This window comes from Ornithorhynchus anatinus, chromosome 1 (assembly GCF_004115215.2).
Source record: "Ornithorhynchus anatinus isolate Pmale09 chromosome 1, mOrnAna1.pri.v4, whole genome shotgun sequence".
In the NCBI taxonomy this organism is placed as follows: Eukaryota; Metazoa; Chordata; class Mammalia; order Monotremata; family Ornithorhynchidae; genus Ornithorhynchus; species Ornithorhynchus anatinus.
Window position 1 is genome coordinate 19,203,979 of NC_041728.1, and position 24,787 is coordinate 19,228,765.

At 47.0% G+C, this 24,787-nt stretch overlaps 1 protein-coding gene across 4 annotated transcripts in view; it reads right to left on the minus strand.

Moving 5' to 3' along the window:
• The window catches only part of VCAN (versican), a 123,794-nt gene that overhangs the window by 89,580 nt on the left and 9,427 nt on the right, over nt 1-24,787 (minus strand). For 3 of the 4 annotated variants that reach the window (XM_029058875.2, XM_007656077.3, XM_007656158.3), the window contains exons 2-4: nt 18,039-18,131; nt 17,356-17,606; nt 4,960-5,043 (exon numbers count right to left, since the gene is read on the minus strand). In XM_029058875.2, the coding sequence (XP_028914708.1) occupies nt 4,960-5,029 (70 nt within the window). In that variant the 5' untranslated portion in view covers nt 5,030-5,043; nt 17,356-17,606; nt 18,039-18,131. Of the gene's footprint in view, nt 1-4,959; nt 5,044-17,355; nt 17,651-18,038; nt 18,132-24,787 lie in introns of those variants that run through there. The other variant, XM_039911238.1, reaches the window with a different exon arrangement.

Below are 24,787 nucleotides of genomic sequence, written 5' to 3' on the forward strand. Positions count from 1 at the left end.
TAGTATGCTATGCCAAAGATCCATAATGGCGTGATGATGGTGATGCCTATGAGACTGTAAACTCCCTGAAGGTAGAGATCATTACTTAATTCTACTGTACTCTTCCGAGAGCCTCATACAGTCCTCTACGCACAGTAAGCACTCAATAAATACTAATGATTGACTGTTGATGGAGGCTCCCATTGTGAACGATGCCTGAATCTTGGTCCTGTGACTCCATGACTGAAAAATCTGTGCAGAGGAGTTGATTCTAGTACTAGTGGCTTGTGCCCCTCACATTTGCACTCTCTCATCCCTCCCAATTAAGTTCTCCCTGGGACACAACAGGATAACCCACTTCTGTGTAACCAGGTGGTTTCTCTGTTAAAAGCATTAATTTTTTGATTTGAGTACAGGAAGATCCGTATTTTTTTTAAGTGTTTCCTTCCTAGCCCCAGGGTGGAATACTTGTAAAACAGAATATTTCAGAAGGTTGGAACCAAAGAAGGTACAGCAGGCAAAAGGTCTCATTTTGGCTCAAACTTATGATTATAGGGCTTTTATCATAGCTTTAAAACAATTCCAGCTGCAAATACTTTGCAAGGGAAATGCTTCCACTCAATTATATCCTTAGGGGAAAATTGACTACCGTTCAACCAGCCTTTCAAAGAATATATCTGGAGAAAAGATTTCTGTTCCCTCCCCTTCATCTCCCAACCTGTCTTGCCCACTGGCCAGGCCTGGATGGAGCCAGGTGACTGTTAACCAAAATTTTAGGGAAAATTTCATTTTGGGAGCCAAATATACATAGTGCAGATCTGAAGGCAACATTAGCAGAAGTTGCTCTGAATAATTTCTTTAGAGGCCAGGCAGAATGCCGGGTTGATGAAAATCACACAAACTTTCCTAATCTCCACTTTAGCCCCGTTCAGGCTGCTGCTGCTCCCATAAGACCTCAGGAAAGTTTCCTGAACCTGGAAAGACTGACAGTGGGCAGAGGGGAGTGGTGCCAGGCCACTAGAAGCCTGGCAACATGGATTAGTGGATAGAGCATGGGCCTGGGAAGCAGCGTGGCTCGGTGGAAAAGAGCCTGGGCTTCGGAGTCAGAGGTCATGAGTTCGACTCCCGGCTCTGCCACTTGTCAGATGTGTGACTGTGGGCAAGGCACTTCACTTCTCTGTGCCCCAGTTCCCTCATCTGTAAAATGGTGATGAACTGTGAGCCTCACGTGGGACAACCTGATTACTCTGTCTCTACCCCAGCTCTTAGAACAGTGCTCTGCATGTAGTAAGCGCTTAACAAATACCAACATTATTATTATTATTATTATAAGGACCTGGGTTCTAATCCCATATCTGCCACATGTCCGCTGTGTGACTTTGGAAAGTCACTTCACTTCTCTGTGCCTCAGTTCCCTCAACTGTAAAATAGGGTTGAAGACTGTGAGCCCCACGTGGGACAGGCCCTGAGTCCTATCTGATTAACTCGTATCTACTCCTGCACTAAGAACAGTGCTTGGCACACAGTAAGCGCTTAACAAGTACTGTAATTTTTATTACTATTTTGATTTCTAGTGTTCCCAGGGAACTTCTGTCAATCAGACTGATTTCCAAGCTGAGGAGAAGACAGGTTGCAAGATTGCTATGGGTGGAGAATGAATCCGCTAATTGTGTTGCATTGTGTTGTGTGTGCTCTTACTCTCCCAAACACTTAGTACAATGTTCTGCACATAGTAAAACGTTCAGTAAATACCATTTATTGACTGATGATGTGACACTGCAGAAAAAGGCACTAAGTCTTGATAACTTCCATCTTTATAAGTCCTTCCTTGCTGAATTGGGGCAAAAAGTCTACTATCAAAAATGCTTTTACCACCACCTAGTTAACGATGCTGGCATTGTTTGGTTGCTTTAGAAACATGTGGATTCTATTACTGCCCCATCTTACTTTGACAGTCTAATGAAGACTTGACCCCCTAACCCACCTAACAAAGTCTAGGACCTTTGCATGGAAAATATAATTTTTATCATTCCTCTAAAAGACTGTTTGGGAGAGCTGAGGGTATAAAATATGCCATCAACATCTCTGACCCCAGTTCTAATTGTCTGCTGCACGTTGCTCTGTCCCCATCAATCCTGCATGGAGCAGGTAGGTGTCTCCTGGGCACTGGCCAGGGAGAATTCCATTCTCCATGGGGACCTAAGCCCATATTACTTTTCCCAGGGGCCCAATCACAGGGCCTTGGCTGGGTGTCGGCTGTGGAGCTTCTGGTCCACTGGGCCTGCCAAAAAATGGCATTTACTGAGCATTCGCTGTGTGCAGAGCACTATACCAAAGACTTGTGTGAGTAGAATAAAATAGGTAGACACGGTCCCGGCCGTCATGGAGCTTACGATCTAGTGGGATTCCTGCCAAGGGCCTGGCTGGCCTACTGACTTACACAGAGATGTACACAATGCTGGCAGAAAATGGTTTGGCAAGTCTCAATTTCAGAAGTCACACAAGGAAGGTGAGACAATCCAAATTTAGGGAACCATCCCAATTCTCCTTCAAACCTGGAACTGGCCCAGCCAAGGTCTGATCTCATGGGGAAGTACCAGGATGGATCAAAAGACTGGGCTGAATCCCAAGTGGACCTACACTGCCCAATGTCATCCAAACCACAGTGGGGCTTGGGGCTTCTGTTCCTGCCCCTGGCCCATAACTTTAAACCAGAGCCTGTGCAGCTGAGGTGACCAAGGTGCATTCATTTGCAAAGCAAATCTACCCATCATCCTATTTCCTTGGCACTGCAGGGTGTCAGACCAGGTGGGCCACGGGGAATGTGTTTGTTCTATCCTACTCTCCCAAGCACTTAAAACAGCATTCTGCATGCTGTAAGTGCTCAAGGAATACAACTGACTGACTGAATGACTAACACCACCGAAGGATAGCTAGTTTAAGCATTTGTCAAGAATGTCCTAGTTTTCAATGAAGACTTCTTTTACCAAAGAGTTGCAAAGTTTTGGGTGTCATTTTAAGCAGAGAAACGTTGTTGAAGGTATAGGGTCAAGTATTCACTTGGTTGCCTGTTCAGCACCCACAAACTCTGTGTAGAAATGCCCCCAGAGAAATTTTCTCTGTGGCCAATTCAGGTGCTTGAGATGTTCTGGAGAAGGGCTGGTGAGAACATGTGACTCCGGGAGTTAAAAGGATAGCCTTCTTTCAGCACAGCCCTAGTCTGAATTTCAAAAGGAATTTGGCTTTTAAAATCCTTCAAGTGAAGAGCCAGCTCTGCCTGGGGCTCCTCCTGGCTCTATCTGAACCAAAATAGGAGATCCCTGGGGCAATGGTTGTCTGAGAAAAATCACTGATGTATTACAAACTTGGATTGTCCATTCTTGCCTGACAAAATCTGGCCTGCCCCAGAATTCTTGAAGAGTACAAGTTGCAATGACTTAAATGTGTGGGGCTGAATCTTTGGGAAACTATTCTGCCTTTTAAACTACCTCCTCGGCCTATTCAGAAAGGATTTGCTTTCACCGTTCTTATTGATATGCCATCAAATAAACGTAATTCAGGAGGTGTAGCATGTCCTTCGGTTCGAAGATGACACTGTTGACAAAAATAGTTAATTAGGCTATTGTTCTTTAACAAAAAAGACAAGTTAACTACGAAGCTAGTAGTGGAGTCCGGTGTCTTCTATTTGGTAATCCATTGACTTTGAGGCTCTGTTCAGAAATCAGTCATTTTTCTTAACCCTTAAACACTTTAGCTGGTAGCAGTAACAACTACAGCCCTTCCCAAGCCTACTATCATGCTACTCTGGATTGGGCCTTCATCACCATCAAAAGTATTCCTTGAGCATCTAGTGAGTAGGAAGCATTGTTCTAATAATTTGGGGAAATACAACAGACGCAAGTCACGCAGTCACCATCCTAGTGGCCTAGTGGAGAGATCATAGGCCTGGGAGTCAGAAGACCTGGACTTTATTCCTGTCTCTGCCACATGCCGGCTCCGTGACCTTGGACAGGACACTTCACCTCTGGCCCTCAGTTTCCACATTTGTAAAATGAGGAGCAAACTCTACTCCCTCCTATTTAGATTGTGCCCCAAATAGGACAGGGACTGTGTCCAGCCTGATTATGTTGTTACTACCCCAGTGCTTAGTACAGTGCTTGGGACATAATAAGTGCTTAACAAATACCACAATTATTGACATAATTATTATATCATTATAATATTATCATTGATATTATTATTAGTATTGATATTATTCCATCAGAAATAAAGAAAGAACCTCTGCCTTGACACTTCAGGATGCAGGATCTGTACAGACTATGTGGTTAGCTAGTAGATGGCACAGAGCGACACACATTCTCTCATCTCTCCCGATCATATTCCTGCTGAGGTGTGCAGTTCAAAGAGTGAATAGCAGGCAGGGGCACAGCTCATTACAAAGTGCTCGTGATTGTTTTTTACACGCAGGATGCATTTACCGCCAATACAATTGCAGAATAGCTCAGATGTTATGCCTTAGTGCCACGAACCAGCACGTGTCCACCTTAATTGTTGCTGTGGTAGTCACCCACAGTTTTTGCCAGCTTTTTCTCCACATCCCAGTTGGACAATTCTACTGCCCAAAATGCTCCTGGTGGTAATTTGGTCATAAACCTTCACCACTGGCTAAGCTGAGTAGATGGGACCACAATGCAATTGCTAATTTTACTAGTAAGCAGAGATTGGGAAGCTGAAAATTTTCATGTTGGGAGAAAATGTTGAAAAAGAATGAGCTTCTGCAGGATTTATCTGGAAAAAACGTGGTGGAATTGCCACTGAAGTCAATGTAAGGAAGAGCAGATGTATTAGATCAAAGCTTCCAGCTTTGAATAGGTCAAAGTGCTATAGCTGAGTTTGCTCTCTACACCAGCAATCACATTTCACCCTCCGAGACTTAGCTCTCTCATGCACGTTCTATCAGGGACTGTCTGTCCTTCTTACCTTTATGTAGTGCATTTGTGACGATCAAGGTAGAACAAATCCATAAGATGCTTTTTATATTTAATAGCATCTTGACCTCTTGACCTAGAATTAAAAAAGAAATCAGTGAAGTATGCAATTACAGTTAAATTCATAAAGAGTTCACTTAGGGAGGGCTGAAAATTGCCCAGAAGTCACACATATAGTAGGGTTGGTGAACACTGCCCACTTTGTGAGATTGGAAGCTTAGAGGGATGAAGAGATTAAGGGTTAGTAAATGAGACGCAATCACAAAACTTTAGTCCTTGGTTTAATTCTCATCTAGAACAGTAGTCCCAAAAATGCAAGAGGGGCAGGGGGAAAGGGAAAAGAACAGAGAAAATGGGAGAAGGGAACAAAGAGGAGGAAAGCAAAAGAGAAACAAGGAGAGGGAAAAGGAGACAGGAAAACAGGAAGGGGAAAGAGAGGGAGAGGGAAAGTGGTGAGAGGGAGGAAGACACAGAGAGAGAGAGAGAGAGAGATTCAACTCTTCTCAATTTGATTGTATCTGTGAAATTGATGAGCATGATCTTGAGAAGATAGGGTTAAGAAGAACTTGATTTAACTCTCTAAGGATACAGGTCATCAGGCTCTTATGATTTCAATACATTCTTTTTAAAAAATAGTTATGGCACATACTAAAAGCTTACTAGTGCTGAGCACGAGTGTAGATACAGCCTAATCATACACAGTCCTTATCCCACAATCTAAGAGGTAGGAAGGATAGGTATGTTTATCTTCATTTTACAGATGAGGAAAACAAGGCCCAGAGAGGTTAGGTGCTCTAATCCTGGATCTGCAGTTAATCTGATATGTGAACTTGGGCAAATCACTTAATTTCTCTTTGCCTCTGTTTCCTCATCTGAAAATAAGGATAAAATACCTGTGGGTCTGTGTCCAATCTCATTATCTGATTTAATTTTGTTGTATCTGCCCCAGTGCTTCTTGATGCAGAGTAAGTGTTTAATAAATATCGTTTGATTATTAAATGGCTTTGCCTGAAATCTCACAGCAGGGTGGTTAGAGTCTATGTCTCCTGACTGCCAACCCCATGTTCTTTACACCAGGCTATGCTGCCTAATTCTTTATTTCTTCATATCTGATGAACTACCACTCTCCCCATCTTCAAAGACATCCTAAAATCACATATTTCCCAATAGGCCTTCTTCGACTAAGCCCTCATTTTGCTTATTCCCTTGCCTTTCTGCATCACCTATGTACTAGGATCTATATCCTTTAAAAGCTTTATATTCTCCCCATCCTCCTCCCCAAAGTAGTTATGTACATATCCACAATTCATTTTAATGTCTGCAACACCCTCTGGATTATAAATTCCTTGCAGTTTGGCAACTGAGTTGAACTGTATTCTCCCAAGTGCTCAGTACAGCGGTCCACACCCAATAAACTCTCAATCACTACCATTGATTGATTCTTGCCCTGCTTTATATTGGGTTTCCACTTTCATTAGTGGACTTGCCATAGCCAAATGCTCACGTTTAATCTTCTTCATAAATGCATAAGGGTAACAAGCCTGAAGCCCCTGCCATTTCATAGTCAACAGTAGACAGCTTTCCCTTCCCGTCAAAGTTTAGGGGGAAGAGGAGGCAGACCAACATTTTTTCTAAGGATTTCAAGTTTTCTCTCAAATAAAGTTTGGTACGTTACACACACATATCATTATTTCAGTTAACGTAACACCCCTCAAATGAAAATTTTAAATCCTGAAGCTTTGCTATTTTCCCCAATTCAGTTATAAGAATGTTTGAAACTAAACACCCACAGAAGCCGATTCTCAGGTGACTGCAGTTCAATCAATCAAATTTATTGAGTGCTTACTGTGTGCACAGCATTATACTAAGCACTTGGGAGAGTACAATACACTGAAGTTGGTAGACACGTTCCCTGCCCAAGTTTCCAGTGTTATTTTTCAGCTGTTACCTAGGCAGCATAAGTGAGCACTTGTGAAGCTATGTTGATAGACTGCTGGTGTGAATTCCTGGAATTAGACTGCCCAGAGGACTCCCTCAGACCAGCAGGAAGGCGTACAACTTATCTTGTCTCTTAAACAGACAATCAGGTAAAAGCTGCCAAAGAGTAGGAGAGTCTTAGCACCCCAAGTTCAGGGATTTGGAAGCAATAGAATGAGTTATGCTGTAAAGGGATTGGTTTTAATCTTAAAAATGAAATTTTTACTAACATCTCAAAAATGTTCATTTGCATTATAATGTAAGGGGATTCAATTATTGCCCTGAAAAATTCTCGCTCCCGTGGACTTTAATCAAGATCAACTTTCCCTTTCCAAAGATTGAGCCAAACAATTCCAGTCGGTGCAGCTTCTGCACATCATCATCATCACCACCACTGCTATTTAATGAACATCTGCTTGTTTAAGAGCACCCCACTAGCATTTACAGTGAGAACTCAAACCCTATTTCCCGTTCCCCTTTGGACAAGGGCCTATGTAACAAAACAGTGGAACAGTGTGAATAGTTTAGGAAAAAATAACATGGAAACCTCCTGGATTTAATTCTATGGAAATCTAAACACTACATCATTTCAGGGTTCCAGGAAGCCATAGCAGAGAATGTGTGTCCCTTTCTAAAACTCTGAGTCTACTGCAACCTGGGCTGTAGACCCAAAATACGAGGCCCACTGGGGTGACACAACGCACAGGCCCTTTGGCCAAGTAAAATATTTCAGTAGAAGATACATTTTTGTTCTGGATATCCCTGTAACATCCCTATATTAAGCATGGAACTTTATAGAGATTGCCAGCCTGAGAGTCATGCACCCCCAATCTTCCAAGCCCTCTCTTACCCCACTCTCCAGGAACCCAGCCAATGGCATTTTCACCTGATTGATATGCTGTATTTCACACTTTTGAAACCCTTCCATCATGACCAGTCAGATGGAGGACACTGTGGCAGTGCGAAGGCAGAAGAAATAAAGGACCAAAGGAGGCTTGGGCAGTAACTATCAATCAGACAGATTATTAGGCCAATCGGGAACATGCAATGATATAATCTCATGACAAAAGACAACCCAGGTTCTAATCCCAGTTCCACCACTTGCCTGCTGTGTGACCTTGGGCATGTCACTTAAGTTCTCTGTGCCTAAGGTACCTCAGCTGTAAATAAGGTCATCACCAACCATAGGTGAACATTAATGACTCCCCGCTCCACACCCTTGCCATTAGGCTACATTGCCTCTCCCCAGACATTTTTCCACTTAAAAAAAGGTTTTCACTTTTCTCCATTAATTTGACCCCTTGGATTGGTCAGGCATAATTCACTGTCTGGGATTTGGGGCCTTTAAAATGATAAAACTGACTGTATTTCTATTCTGCCATGCCAGACAAATCCATCTCCTTTTTTTCCCCCCCTTACTCCCCCCGCCCAGCATCCTCCTTTCCCACAAACCACAGGAACACAGCTGCTTCTGGCAAAAGTTCATGAGCAAGCAACCTCACAAAGATTCTTGCATCCATCAGGAAAATACAGTTAGCAGGCACAGGTAGTGGCACCTAGCAATATTATAAAACAACCTACAGGGCTCCAAAATGGAGCCCCTGGAGAACTTTTCAGTGGTTTCAACTCCCTTCCCCCAAGGGGCCATTAAGAACATCCCCAAACTGGAAGTGGATTTGCCCCCAGATAGATGTCTTTCAGGGTGCCTAAGTGGATGGTAAAAAGCATTTTGAAAATACCTGTCCCCCCCAGCACACGTGCTAGCAATGGAAACTGTTTTTTAAGAAGCAGCGTGGCTCAGTGGAAAGAGCCCGGGCTTGGGAGTCAGAGGTCATGGGTTCTAATCCCAGCTCTGACGTTTGCCAGCTGGGGGACTTTGGGCAACTCACTTCACTTCTCTGTGCCTCAGTTACCTCATCTGTAAAATGGGGATTAAAACCGTGAGCCCCACGTGGGACAACCTGATCACCTTGTATCCCCCAGCGCTTAGAACAGTGCTTTGCACATAGTAAGCGCTTAACAAATACCACCATTATTAGTATTATCATTATTCTAGCATCAAGGGCCGGCCCCAGAAAACATCATCTGGCTGAGTTGTTCTGAAGGATGGGGACCCACAAGGAACCAGTTAATTTGCAGGTCCTGAGGCTTGTGAGCCCAAGAGTCAGATCAGTTCAGATCAAGAGATCATCTTGCCATGTTCAGGTCAGGTGCAGAAACTAAGAACTGAAGAAATGCCATATTGGGCCAGCTAATTACCCCCATCCTTTCTCCAAGAGAGGCAGCAGGATGCTTGGAGAAAGGATGTGACAGTTGACCCCTTGGCAGCCATTCATTTAATGATCAGGGATGTACCGTAGAACAACTCTATCAGGCCCCAACTCTATCAGGCCCCAACACTTCCGCCTCCTGGAAATCACTATGGACTGCTCAGCTGCGAATTTGCAAATATTCACAGCCTGAACAACTTCCTGTGATAATGAATTCCATCTGTCGTCACTGGGGTAAAGAAACGTTCCCTTTTGCTGGCTTTTAATGGCTCACCGGCAAGCTTCAGAAAGGCCCCCTCAGCCTGGTACTGTGGTAGTTGATGAACAGCAATTTTGTCTTCAGCCTATATGATCACCCTATATGATTCTATAGACTTCAGTCCTGTCCCCTCCCTCTTTGCCTACATCTTTATTGACTGAAGAGTTCTAACACTTTCAATCCACAGTCGAGTAGAAATTTCTCTCTCCGCCGATCTTCTTGGTTGCCCTTGGCTCTGCCTTCTGCAGTTCGAGTATCGGACTTCCTAGAACGTGAGCACTATGGATGCCCATAATATTCTGGATGTGGACATACCCAAGAGCCTTCTTTGGACTGGGGCAGCAAAGAATCACCAAACCTAGAAACCCCTAAATTCTCAACAGGACCCTGGGAACTCTGGGCTGCACACAAGACAATCCAGGCCTTAGGTAGTAAACTCCTTTAGGCAGGGAATGTTTCTGGAGCTCTGTTATACTTTTCCAAGCATCGAGCGCATCGCACCTAGTAGACACTCAAACATTATTTCATCACGATAACTGATTTATAAACTCATAATCTCAACCTGGTTGGTGTACCTTGTAAACCCGCCTTTCCCTTTGTTGAAGAATTTACGTAGCTTTGTCAGCCCCCTTTCAAAATCAAGATAATAAGGTGAATTTTGCTGGGTCAGTAAGACTCACAAGCACACACACACACACACACACACATACACTGTGGCCCCATAGCTCTCAAGTCCCCTTTCTGAAATAATTATTGTTTTCTATAAAACAGCTTATATATACTGGCCAGGAAATCTCAGGACGTATTTATTTGCTTACCCACTATCAGAGATCACTCATATGCAGTCCTGAAATGTCATCTCCTCTGTCCTGCCTGGTGACAACTCTTCCACAATTTTCAGAAATCCCAGACTAAAAAATCTAAGAATAATTTATCCAGCCTGGATTCCAGGAGGAAATTGGCAGAATCCAGCAGCCCAGGGTGGAATTTCGCCAGGACATTTATCTCTTCTTCCCCTTGTTCTAATTCCAAAGCAGAGAGAGTACAGGCCTTGTGCTTTCTGGTGTTCTACAGCTCCAGGCAGCAATCAGCATGTTTTCTACAACAAGGAGAACTAGCAGCCTCTAACAATACGTGTTTGTCAGTCTTGGCCATATCCGCTAGGTGGGTGGTGAAATCTGGGCTGCACACATCCATTCATTATTTTCCTTAAAGGCAGCATGCACCCACGAAGCCTTGGTCAGCTCTGGATTAGCCTCCCACTTTACGGGTATTTCTAATCAGTTCCCTTGAAACCTTCTCTTGCTAAACTCCAGTTGAAAAAGATGTGGTTGTAGGTCTGTTCTGAAAGGCAGTGAGGTCATCTCCAGTGTGTGTGCAGTATTGGAATTGGAACTCAACCCACGTTCAGGCATTAAGTCAAACAAACGTGGGAAAGAATGGATGCCATTATCCTTCGGTCAAACCTTGTTTAATCACCTCAATCAATGGCATTTTCGTTTTTAAGATCTGCCTAGGTGTTGCCTTAGTTTGGATATCTAACTTGGCATCCAAACTAAGGCAGTTTCAGTATAATACATTTTCAGATTAACCAATGCACAGGTAAGGTTCCAAGAGGAAATGGCTACAATAACCTTAGCACTGATTGTTGCAGTAATTAGTTATTATGCGCTTTACGTGCAAAATAGCCAAGTATATGATTAGGTCGGTAAATTGGCAAAGGATTTCCTCCTCCTAGTGGCATAAAGAGCTCCTCTTCTGGACAAGGTAGTATCCTCCACTGGGCACCCAATCTTTTCAAGAGTGTTCAGGGAGGGGAGGGACTGAAAGCAATGATTTTTTTTTTAGTATCTGTTAAGTGCTTACTATGTGCCAGGCATTGTACTAAGCGATGGGGTAGATACAAGCTAATCGGGATGGACACCATCCACGTTTGACATGGGGCTCGGTCTTAATCCCCATTTTACAGATGAGGTAACTGAAGCCCAGAGAAGTTAAGTGACTTGTCTGAAGTCACTCAGCAGACAAAAGGCAGAACTGGGATTAGAGCCTGGGTACTTCTGACTCCCAGGCCCGTGTGCTGATCCACTAGGCCACTCTGCTTTTCACACAACCATGCAAACTCTTCTTTCCCTGGAAAACTGACCCATAGCTAAGGAAGGGAACTCAAACCTCTTAATGAAACAGTCACTACAGCCACTCAACTCCTGGGGAGACGCCAAGCCCTGCTACGATGAAGAACGGTGTTCTGTCAGTGTCCCAGATATTATTTTTAACTGCGCTTACAAGTGTTCCAGTTGACAATATTTTCATAATACTCTGCCAAACTTGCCAGTTAGTGGATGGTTATCAGAGGCTTCCTAATGTCGATTAGAGTCAATTTATACTTGGCCTTAAACTCTGAAATGCGACCCCCTAGAAAGCGGGTCAAAATTTTGAGCAGATTTTGGACAGCAGCCCCAGTCTCTCTTTCACAAAGATACGCAGCTATGATTGGGTCTCGCCTCTGTCTTAGATCAACGCTTTCCCAAACCACATTTTCGGAAATGAGTTATGACCATTTCAAAAATGTATTGGCTATATTGCTAAAAGGTGGTCATTTTCAGGTCCCGGTCTGCAGCAGGAGGAAGGGTATGGGGAAGTAAAGACTCCAGGTTAACCTGGAGGCAGGAGGGGACTGTTGCAAAAGTTCTTATCTAGGGGGCTGCAGGTCAAGGATCCAAGAATGCCTTGGGACAAGAGTGGGGGTCTTCGGAAAAGTCCCTCTAAGGGGTGTGTGTCTGTGTGTGTGTCTGTGTCTGTGTTGGGGGCGGGGGGGGGGGGGGGTGGGGGCAGGGTGATTGGGAAAGTGAGAACTAGTAAGTAAAACTACACACAATGGCAAAGGCAGGGGACAAATGGGTGGGATAGAGGGGACATAGAGCCAGATCTCAGGCAACCCGCAAATCGGGGGAGGATTTCCACTAGTTAAGTCTGTTATTCATGACCGTAAGCTGATTGCGGGCAGGGAATGTGTCTACCGACTCTGCTGTATAGTACTCTCCCAAGTAATTACCCACGAAGCCTGGACAGCTCTGGAATGGCCTCCCACTTTAAGGTATTTCTAATCAGTTCACCTGAAGCTTTCCCTCACTAAACTCCAGTTGAAAAAGATGTGGTTTTAGGCCTGTTCTGAAAGGCAGCGAGGTAATCTCCAGTGTGTGTGCAGTATTGAAATAGCGTTCTGCACCCAAAATGCGCTCAATGAACGTGACTGATCGACTGATTCATGCCTCTGCAGAAAGGACATTCGTTGTCAAGTCCTTTCTCAGCCAAAATTGAAAATAGAGAGCAGCACGACAAGCTTTAAATGCATCGCCAAGGCCTCTGTAAGCGGCACACCTGCTGGAGCTCCCTTGGCGGTCAGCGGTTCCATGTCCCATCCCTGGTACCCGGTTGACCTCAACTCTCGCACACATACACCCCCTTTCCCCTTTCATTCTGTTACACACACACACACACACACACACCCCTTTTCCCCTTCATTCTTTTACACACACACACCTTCCCCCTTCACTCCATCACACACACACACACATCTTTACCCCTTCATTCCATTACACACACACACTTTTCCCCCTTCATTCTGTTACACACACACACACACACACACACATCTTTTCCCCTTCATTCTGTTACACACACACACACACATCTTTTCCCCTTCATTCTGTTACACACACACACACACACACACACACACCTTACCCTGTCACTCCATTACACACACACACACACCCCTTTCCCCCTTCAATCCATTACACACACACACCTTTTCTCCTTCAATCCATCACACACACACACACACATCTTTTCCCCTTCATTCTGTTACACACACATACACACACCTTTCCCCCTTCATTCTGTTATACACACACACGCACACCCTTCCCCCTTCACTCGGTTGCACACACACTTTCCCCCTTCACTCTGTTACACACACACACCTTCCCCCTTCACTCTATTACACACACACACCTTTCCCCTTCATTCTGTCACACACACACACACACACCCCCACACCCCTTTCCCCTTCATTCTGTTATAAACACTCACGTACACCCTTCCCCCTTCACTCTGTTACACACACACACACACACACACACTTTCCCCCCTTCACTCCGTTACACACACACACCCTCCTCCCCGCCCCCCGCCCCTTGATTCGGTTCCCTCCCAACGCCCCCGGGGCTCCCCTAGCGCGACGCCGGGGAAGACGAAGCGTCCCGCCCTCCCCGCCCCCCGGGCCACGTGGAGGGCCTTCATTCACTCATCCCATCGTATTCATTGAGCGCTCCCTGCGTGCAGAGCACTGGACTGAGCGCTTGGAAAGTGCGATACAGCAGAGAGAGAGAGACGATCCCTGCCCACGTTCGGGCGTGGGGTCCGGGGGTGGGGGGCAGGCCTCAATCCAAGCGGACAATCAGTACAAATAAATAGAATGAGAGCTCTAGATATCTATCTATCTATCTATCTATCTATCTATCTATCTATCTACCTATACTCTACGGATAGATAGATAGATGGATAGATGGATAGATGGATAGATGGATAGATCGATAGATCGATAGATCGATAGATCGATAGAGATGGATAGATGGAGATAGATAGATAGATATAGATAGATAGATAGATAGATAGATAGATAGATAGATAGAGATAAATATAGATAGATAGATATAGATAGATAGATATGGAGATAGATATAGATGGAGATAGATAGATAGATAGAGATGGATAGATAGATGGAGATAGATAGATATAGATAGATGGATAGATAGATAGATAGATAGATAGATAGATAGATAGATAGATAGATAGATAGATAGATAGATAGATATACACACCTATATATCTGTAGATGTATATATACATATATAGAGATGTGCTGGGGGCGGGGGGAGGAGCAGAGGGGCCGAGACCAGGGGAGGGGGGCGGGAGGCGGCCAAGTGGGGGTCGGTGAGGAGGTGGGGAGGGCTTCCCGGCGGAGGGGCGCCCTGAGGCCGGAGCTGGGCCGGGGGCCGAGGGAGCGGGGCAGCGGGGGGGAGGGGGGGCGGGGCTCTCTCGGCTCTCTTGGGGCCGTGGGGGGTTCGGGAGCCTCTCCGCGCCCCGGGTCTCCCCCCCACCCCCCGCCTCCGCCCTCCGCCGGCCCGGCCCGGGCCTCGGGGGTCTTGTCCGGCGGGACGGGAGGGGCTCAGCCCCGCGCGCCTCCCCGGGGCAGCCGAGCTCCCCGCCGGGTCCCCCGGCCCGGTCCTGTCCGCTCCTGTCCTGCCCTGCCCTGTTTCTGCCCTGCCCTGCCCTGCCCGGTCCTGTCCTGCCCTGTCTCTGCCCGGTCCTGCCCTGCCCTGCCCTGCCCGGTCCTGCCCTGCCCTGCCCGGTCCTACCCTGCCCTGCCCTGTCCTGCCCTGTCCTGTCCCGTCTCTGGCGGTGCCGATGCCGGTGCCTTGCGGCCGGTGCCGTTGTGGGGCGGCGGGACGGCCCTCTTGCGGTTACCCCCGGTAAACCCAGCAGGGGGCGCCGCACGCCCGGGCCGCCGCACGGAGGGGATCCGGCCGCCCTCCTCCTCCTCCTCCTCCTCCTCCTCTTTCTTCTCCTCCTCCTCCCTCTCCCTTCCCTCCTCCTCCTTTTCTTCACCTCCTCCCTCTCCCTTCCCTCCTCCTCCTTCTCTCTTCCCTCCTCCTCCTTCTCTCTTCCCTCCTCCTCCTTCTCTCTTCCCTCCTCCTCCTTCTCTCTTCCCTCCTCCTTTTTCTTCTCCTCCTCCTCCTCTCCCTTCCCTCCTCCTCCTCTCCCTTTTCCTTCTCCTCCTCCCTCTCTCTTCCCTCCTCCTCCTTTCCCCTTTTCCTCCTTTTCCTTCTCCTCCTCCTCCTTTCCCTCCTTCTCCTCCTTTCCCTCCTTCTTTTCCTTCTCCTCTGCCTCCTTTTCCTCCTCAACCTCCTCCTCCTTTTCTTTTCCTCCTCCTTTTCCTTCTTCTTTTCCTCCTCTCCCTCCTCCTCCTCCTTTATCTCCTCTCCCTGCTCCTCCTCCTCCTCCTCGCCCGCGGCGGCGGCCAAAGTTCGGGGCGGTCCCGGGGTCCGGGGCCCGGGGCCCGGGGCGGTGGGTGTTTCCCCGGTCTCCGCCTCCGTCCCTCCGTCCCGTCCCTTCCCGTCCCTTCCCGTCCCCCGGGCGCAGTGATTTGTCGGCGAGCCGGGCGAGGGGAGGGAGACAAGGGGCAGGGATGGGGCCAGGGGTCGGGAGGGAAGGGAGAGGACGGGGTGGAGGGAGCTGGAGGGGGGGGGGGGGAGGAGGGGGCGGGGGGCCGGAGCAGCGCTGTCCCGGCCGGGCTTTCCCTTTCCCCACAAAGTCCCCGGGTCCCACACCCACACCTCCCTCCCCTCCAGAGCTAGGACAGGCTCTTGGGGCGCCTGAGGTCAGGGAAACCCCATCCCCCCGCCCCGGGACCCCGGCGTCCAGGGTCCCCGCAAGGGGCTCCCGGGGCCTCGGGTCGTCGTGTGGGACCCCCGCCTCCCGGCTCTTCGCAACGGACCCCGGGGTCCCGGGGCCTCCCAGGGGACCCAGGCATCCCGGGTCCTCGCAAAGGACCGCACCGCGTCCTCCCAAGGGACCCCGGCGTCCTGGCTCCTCGTAAAGGACCGCCCCGGGTCCCCCCAAGGAAACCCGGCATCCCTGGTCCTCCCAAGGAACCCCGGCATCCCTCATCCCTCCAAGGAAGCCCGGCATCCCTGGTCCTCCCAAGGAACCCCGGCATCCCTGGTCCTCCCAAGGAACCCCGGCATCCCTCATCCCCCCAAGGAAGCCCGGCATCCCTGGTCCTCCCAAGGAACCCTGGCGTCCTGGGTCCTCCCAAGGAAGCCCGGCATCCCTCATCCCCCCAAGGAAGCCCGGCATCCCTGGTCCTCCCAAGGAACCCCGGCGTCCTGGGTCCTCTCAAGGGAGCCCGGCCTCCCGGGTCCCCGCAAGCGCTCGGGTGTGAGCCCGTCGCCGGGCAGGGATGGGCTCCATCTGTTGCCCAATTGTCCATTCCAAGCGCTTAGACCAGTGCTCTGCACCTAGTAAGCGCTCGATCGATACTCTTGAATGAATGAAAGTTGGGCAGCTGGTGCGCTCGGGGGGGCCGAGCAGGAAGGAGGAGGGCTTCCTGGCGGTGGCGGCGGCGGGGTTCCGGGGGACCGGAGCCCACCCGGGGCGGGGAGCCGGTGGAGCCCGGGGGGGCGCGGAGGGAGGGGACCATCCATTCATTGGATCGTATCTCCTCAGCGCCCACCGGGTGCACGGCGCCCTACTAAGCGCTTAGCGCCCTTTCTAAGGAAGGGAGGGAGCCCGAGCGCGGCTTTCGAGGAAGCCAGGCGGCCCCCAGGCTCAGCGGCCAGCCCGGGGGGGTCGGCAGAGCTCCGGCGAGTGACCCCTCCCTCCCTCCTGACCTTTAACCAGACCCCCGACCCCCCGTCCCTCCGAGCCGTCGAGGCAGGTAGAAAATCCAGGTGCGGTCCTGCTGTCCTCCCGGCCCAGCCCTCGTCCCCCCCCACCGGCCACATCCCCGTGGCTTTGTCTGGGGCCTCATCGCTCCCTTTACCTTCTCCCCTCCCCACCCGCCCCCCAAAAAGAAAAAACTGCACGTTCCCAAAAGTTACCTGCAGCCCCTCTCCGATCGGCACTGGGCTCGTTCCCTCGTTTTAGCCTCTGCGGCCTCCCCGGTTATTTGTCTTGGAAGAAGCCAGCCACAAATGGCAAGGTTTTTCTTTTCTGTCCCCCTCCTCCCCCCTTTTTTACAGCCTGAAAATACTTTCTAGGAGTCAGGAGTTTTCATTTTTAAAAAAAAAAGGAGAAGAGAAGGGAGCGTAATTACCTGGAGTTTATGGCAGAGTTTGGCCAAAAGTAAAAAAAAAAGAATTCCAATGGAAGGCTAGGGTTATTCCAGAGTGGGCCGTGGTCGCACGAAGCAGTAAATCCCTGATTGATGCCGAAAGGAGACTGGCTGGAAAGGGCGATTCCGAGGGCTTTTTTTCCGCCCTCCCCAGCTCCGGCTGGAGAGCACCTGGTCCTGAGCTGCGGAGTCCAAACGCAGTGCTCACTCGGAGAGGCTGCCAGGCAGCTCGCCTACAAGTTCAAATGCGAGCGGTGACACTCATCTTTATTATATCATTGTACCGTCACGCTGAGGAGGAGACGGAGGGAGGAGGAGGAGGAGGAGGAGGAGGAGGAGGAGAAGGAGGAGGAGGGTTCATTCATAGGCTCCAGAGGCTCCTCTCAGCAACCAGAAACCAGGGGTTCTGGAAAGCCGGCTGAGCAAGGGGCAGGAGAAGCAGCTGCAGCAGGGGTCGCCCGCTTCAATCTCCTCCCCCTCACCCCGGGGTCTCCTCTTGCCAAGAAGTACCAATTGGCTCAAGGGAAGGACTAAAGCGTGTGTCGTCGTCGTCCCCCCCCCCCCGCCCCCAGCCCCCCAACAATTCTGCCCCATCTCAATTTGCCCAGCAAAACCCCACCTTCTTCCCCACCTCCACAGCTCACACCGCCTCCAAGTCAGCTCACCTCAAAAGGCCTCAGCCCCTCCAGAGATTTGAGGTAAAGCACCAGAAAGCTGGGATGTAGTCGGGTCCGTTTGGGAGCAAGCACAACTCCACTCTGCAGAATAGGAAAAGAACTTGGTTACGGCATGTTTACTCAACACCGCGATCTGCCTGTCTTGTCCCATATGTGGAAGTGTCAGGCGACGGACTTCTGCCAACCTGAAAGAAACACTGAAAAAACGATTAAGTCATTTTGGGGGGGGGGGGCGGGGGGAGGGGAGAAAAAGAATTCCTTCCTTTGCCTTTCCCAATAATAGCAAATCAGGGACGTGATGGTAATCCCAACAGGCTTCACTAATGACTGGATGTATGGTGGATTGCTCAAAGCAAATCCCATGAAGGACTCCCCAAAGAGATATTGTCTTTTTCTCTCATCCTCTTACTTCTCCCTATTTGAATTTAGATGCCGCTCTGCTCACTTTCTTCCAGTCTTTTCAAAGTTTCCAATGAAACCGTAGGCGCCTTCATATTCGCGCCGAGTGAGACTTGCTTTTTCTTCATCCTCAAAGCCGACCGTGATGCCGTTCATTGGAAGGAGAACATATTTGAAGTTTAAGCCAACTAGAAGGACGGCACCAATGGAAAAAAAAAAAATCCCTCCATCTCTTTGTGCTGCTTGCTGTTCCATATGCAGGACTGTCATCCTAACTGGAAAAAAAAAAAGTTTCTTTCTCCCCACTTAGCCTACCTGTTTTCTGAGTCTGACTTACTTTTCCATTAGATCCCTGCTTCCTCTGCCCCCCTGCAGCACCCCAAGTGTGATTGTCTAGGTTACCCCACAACCTCCGGGGTCATAATTCCTCAGAGGCGCAGTCTGGGGTCAGAATAATCTTCCAGTCTCCCAGTTCTGGGATTTTGCCCCTGTCCCTGTGCTCACAATCCCCAAGGTAAGTTTTTTCTCAGCCTTGGAGAGCTGGGTTGGGGGCTTTTCTGTCCCTCTGAAATTCCCTTCCCTTCTCCAGCTCTGGGTTAGGGAGTTTCTCTGCCCTCCTCCACCCTTCCGGCTCACCCTTCCCTCCTGCCTCCATGAGGAGCCCCCAGCTTTAGGACTCTCTCACATCTGGTCCCCCGCTTCTTATTTGCTGCCCGGACAGGCACACTGCAGATCCGATTGAGAAGATGGATTTCAGGGATAAAAACACTAGTTGTTCATTTGCTGTTCTACCGCCCTGGTTAGAAAACCCTATTATAACAGCAGTGCCCCGGCACATTTGTGATTTTAAGGAGAAGGCTTCAGCTTTTACTCCAAGATTCTTTGTCTATATTGGTTTAAGCCAATCCTTCAACCTTTCTGCAACTACGCTTTCTTCATGGGCATTCACGACTTATTCCCCTTTGCCATTTTCTAGATGCATCCCTATAAATCCAAATGTAAGTAACCTGATAGATGGTAGCCTTCAAAAGATGCATGTTTCGTCTGTGTCCAGTTTTCTATAACATCCATACCCTGAATGAAAATCTTGTGCTGCTGCATACAGAACTTAGTTTTGTGGCCTTAAACACTTCCTTGGCTACCAAATTTAATTACTCTAGAAACAAAAAGTGAATCGTCGAAAAGGTAGAACAGTAATAGCTAAGGAGCATTTAAGAGCTCCTAGGAAGGCTAACAAAAGCGTGGCAATTGATGCTAAATGGAATTAATAAATAACCCCGTCGTACTCTCCAAAACGCTTAGTACAGTGCTCCGCCCATAGTTAAGTGTTCAATAAACACCATTTATTGATCAAATGTCTCCGAGACCAGAGACCTTCTTAGGCATCATGGAGTAACAGCGCTTTTTCTGATCGGATAATCATCAGGTAGGGAGTGGAAAATGTTGAAAAACTTTCTATTTCATTGCTACTTGACTTTGTCGTTTAGAAAATTAAACAATTTTTCAAGGCTGTCAAATAACTGGCCTTCAGTGACACCAGTGAATGCCTGTTTTCTTTAACTTGAAGACAGGTTTCTCCCTCAAGCTAGAGTAGGGAAAGGAGAGAGAGAAGTACACCAAGTTACCGGTGTACTTTTGGCAAGGTCAGCTTACCACTGGTGTACAGTTCTAGCCTGTCTGCATATCCTGCCATTGAACAGAAACAGAAAAAGAGCAATTTTTCCTGACCTCTACCCTCAGGTAAGGGATCTGCCACGGGTTTCCAGATTGGAAAATGGCTTCTGTGGGGGTTTTTTTGTTTGTTTAACAAAAGCCATATTTGTCTATTATGCCCCATTCAAGTTCTAATCGGGCTGTAACCCAAATCTCATTCTGTTGGTTCACTTTTGACTCATGTCTTCTGTTGGAAAAATCCTTTACGTAAACTACAGGATCTCAGATGTGGAGAGGGAGATCAAGGAAATCATTCATAGAGCTGATCCCTGAAAGGAACCAGAAGCTACCCCCTTTCCTCTCTCTCTCACCCTGGGATTGAGCTCAGCCTGGCAGCCTGCCAGTGATTTGGAGAAGCTCTGGGTGTACGAGGGCAGGTGGCACCCAGATGGGTTCCGTCTCAGGACCACCTCTCTATAAATGCTATATAAAATCCCAGTGTCCCTCTTATCATGACAGGGTAATGCCGAAGGAGCTTTAAGATGCACGATGGTTCCTTTGCTGTAAGAGATGGAATGGTAACCCCAGGAAAACATCTAGATAATATAGATCAGATTCCAAGTGCTTTTTCTGATTGATCTCGGACCCTGGAGGGAAAAGGAGTTTGTTAGCCAAGTTCGCAAACTTCCTAGATGAAGAAGAAGAAAAGGTTCAGATGAGGATTTCAACCATCTGGGTGAAACGGAGATGCTGAAAAAGAGGAAGCTGAGACTCCAAATTTCCCGCACCCCCAGTAGATGGATGGAGCCCAGTGACTAGGGATTTCTCGGTCAGTTCTCCAAATCCTTTGGTCCACTAGTATTGATCATTCAGAAGGAAACTGGCTCTTTGCTGCTTTCCTTGTCAAACTAAAGAACTCTGCAGGGAGTTCAGAGAGAAGACAAAAGGTTCAGTGCTATGAGGTCGGTAACCGGGAAGAAAGAAAGTCAGAGAAATCCCCTTCGAAAGCAACACGGGACTCCATTTTTTCTAAGAAATTTGGACCCAAATGCCTAATGGCTTAAATCATCAAAATGATGCAATCAGATAGTTCACTTAATAAAAATTTTCCCCCGCCTTAAATCCACTCTTTCATTTTTGTTGGTAGAATACAGGTTTCCCATAACTGAGCTGGATGGGTGCATATGTTTACGCAGACACACAAACATCCCACATTTAAACCGAACTAGCCAGAGTGAAATTAAACAATACAGAGAGGATCAGAAAAGCTGGCCAAAGGAAAAGGGATGACTTCATTTGGGTAAGAAGGCCTCTTTGAATCTCTTCACCTTGCAGCCAAACTGTGCTAACCAATATATTCCAGTCTACTCTGACTGAACAGTGAGCAGCACAGAAACAAACCTCTTCACTCCTCTCTCCCCTCATTCCCTCTGCCCTCCCTCCTCGCCCCCCAGGTTTCAAGACCAGCAAGTAGTGAAGAAAAATCCCCACAATAAACAGAATTCAAAGAGAATCAATCCCCGCTTCCCTCTCCAGACTGTCCCCCAAGACTCCCTGGTTTTTCTAGGGACACAGGTGTCCTCTTCAAGAGTCCGACAGGCTGGAGTGAGTGAGAGACTGAAATGACTGGTGTCTGAACACAAGGAAGCAGCAGAGATCTTAAAACAGAAAGGACACTGCAGAGGGAAATGAGGGAAACCCGTGCTCTTCTGGACTTAGCTTTTGCTGCAGCTGCTAATTTAAGTAATTTAAGTAACTACCAGTTTCCTATTTATCTAATTAAAGCACAAGGGGTAATGAAAAGTAACTGTTGTGTTGATTGTAAAAAAAATAATAATAATCTTGGCATATTTAGTTGAAGTCAGTCAAAGGTAGAGAGGGAAGGCACCTAAGGGGAGAATTAAAATACAAAGGAAATACAGAAAACCTCGGTGTGGAAATATTCCAAAGAACCATGTAGGAAAGATATCAAGACATTGTAAGGGAGGATCTGGCAGCTACAGCATAACAGCAGAAACCCAGATTCTAGTCTATCTCCGAAGAGACTTACAGGTGTGTTCCACACCGGGACTTTAGGATCCAGTATTAAGACTGCCGGTCAACTCTTAACTCTGGAATTCATGCAAAATGACCTGGATTTGTATAACTAGCCAGACAGAAGCAAATCTAAGGGAAGTGTATTTACTTCTAAGACTTAACAGACACCTTTCTTATTCCAAGTTTCTTATTTATACCGACTGGATCAACTGCTCTTGCTATTCAGAGAGAAGTGCATGTGGGAGAAAAAATAGAAAAGTAAGCCACACTGTTCCAGCTTGAGAGAAAGGTAGCCTCAGCTGAGCTGATTTATCCCAGGGACTTCATGGCCTCTAAGGCTGAAGAGCAAGGCAGCAAACTTGTGAAGAAGAATAAAGGCAAACCTTCCTCCTGGTGATTTCATTTTCAATGATGGCTACCTCTGAAGACCATAATTGTTTGACAGTTCCTAGCGGGCATTCTTCCATTTGCTTGTTTTATACTTCAAGTACTCAGTACAGTACACTAGGTTCAGTGTGCACTCAATTATAAACTACTTACTATCAATCACTGGTATTTATTGAGCACGCGCTGGGTGCAGAGCACTCTATGAAGTGCTTGGGAGAGTACCACACAGTAGAGCTGGTAGACATGATCCCTGCCCTTCAAGTACATCGGAACCATCACCGTGCCTCCCGCCCCGGAAGGTTCAGCACCTTAGCAGGCTCTGTGTGTTCTGGACTACTGTTAAAAACTGCTCCTCCATCCCCATGAGATTTTGAGCCTATTTTGTGTATTTGTGTTATATTTTACTGCTTAGTCATCCCTGAGGGTCTGCCTTCCGATCCCTTCTCCCCACTTAAACTCTGAGACTGTGAGCTCCCAGTCCATTTTCCACATCCATCGAGAAGAGGTGAAGTTGAGAATTCAGATTGAGATGTGGTTAAAGTTGTTGACTCAATTCAAAGCCATTATGTCTGCAACCTAGGTTTATACCTAAACACATGATGGTTCCTAGCTCTACCTTGCAGATTAAATCAAATTAATAACAAGGTAAAAGTACAATTTTAGTTTAATAAAACAATGTTCTATAGGTGTTTCTGCCACACCAAAGCATATTATTTGAAAAAAAGAATAAGAAAATATAATTACAAGGCAGAATGAGAACAGAAAGAGTGTGGAAAATACCATCAGATACTTAGCTCTGCTTATAAGGAATTGAACTGTTTCAGGCAGTGAAAATTTTTCTAGGTCCATTAAGAGCTTTTGGTCATTGATTGTTTCTTCTTCAGAATATTGATGACCAACCAAGCTATTCCATTTAGGAAATTGCTAAATGAATGAAGCAACAGGACCATGAAGATAAGTCAAGGGATCTTACCCAAGGGGCCATGTCCCAGTTCTGAAGCCATTGGCTTGCCCTAGTCCCTTGGCAATTCACATAGCTATTGGGTGACATAGGGGGATGCTACTCATGGCTACCTTATACCAACTTAATAGCTAATGAGAGCTAATAATTTACAGCTAATAAAAAAGCTGTATTTTCAAAATCCAAGGGGCCATGCAAATATTTGGGGGGGGGAATGTTTACATTCAATATTATTTTTGAATTAACAAGTTGGAAAAATGAGTATTAAGTTTGAAAGGAGCTATTTCATTTGATCAAAGCAAATGAAAAAAAGTCACACAGATATTTAAGAAAATATATTTGTGCCACACCTAGTGATGCAAAGCCTGAATGATTAAAACCAAAATAATATGTTTCTCGGGCAGAGTTAATCTGAAAGACACCTGGAACTCTAAGCAGTTGATGGTGACAAACCATAGAAATAGGATAAGAATCTCTCTCATAATTATTATTTTTTTTGGATATTGTCTATGTTTCCATACTTCTGATCCACTGTCTAAATCAGGCTACCAGGACAGGATACCTTATTGGACAGGCAGGATTGAGTTTGCAAGAATAAATACATTGTTGCTTTCCCAGAGCACCATTCAAGTGTTTGGATAGGACACCACTTTCTTTCTCCCCTACCCCGGAGTTGAAACAGAACAGAATCCAGACACTCCCGACACCCACACACACTTCTTAAAAAAAAAGAAAAAGAAAGAGTGTAAGGCAGAGAAACTTATCACATTCAAGTGGTCTCAGTCTCAGTTAAGTGCTGTGTAAATCCTCTACTGTCCCGGATGTCCTCCTGATAAACTCTACTCCGGAAACACATTATTTTGGTTTTGATAATTTGGCATCTGCATCATTTGATTTTGCACAATAACTCTGAGTAATCAAGGGAGGTCTTATTCATGGCCTCAATTAAATAGTTCCCTTCATTGACTTCTGTCAACTTCCTTTCCCCCGCTCCCCCCCGGCCCATATTATGGAGTCACTTGGAATACTGACCCTCATGGATAGAAAGGTTCTAGAAACTGACTCAAGAAGATTTTTCTACTCCAGTTTTTCCACATTTCTATAACGTCTATTGATTTCTGGGAAAGTCATGATAAACATTATAAAATTAATTATTTTCAAATTTGATATTTAATCAATAACAACAATAGTAATGATAAAGGTATTTGTTAAGCTCTTTCAATATGCCAGGCACTTTACTAAGCACTGGGGTAGATAAAAGGTAATTAGGTTGGACAAGGTCCTTGTCCCACATTGGGCT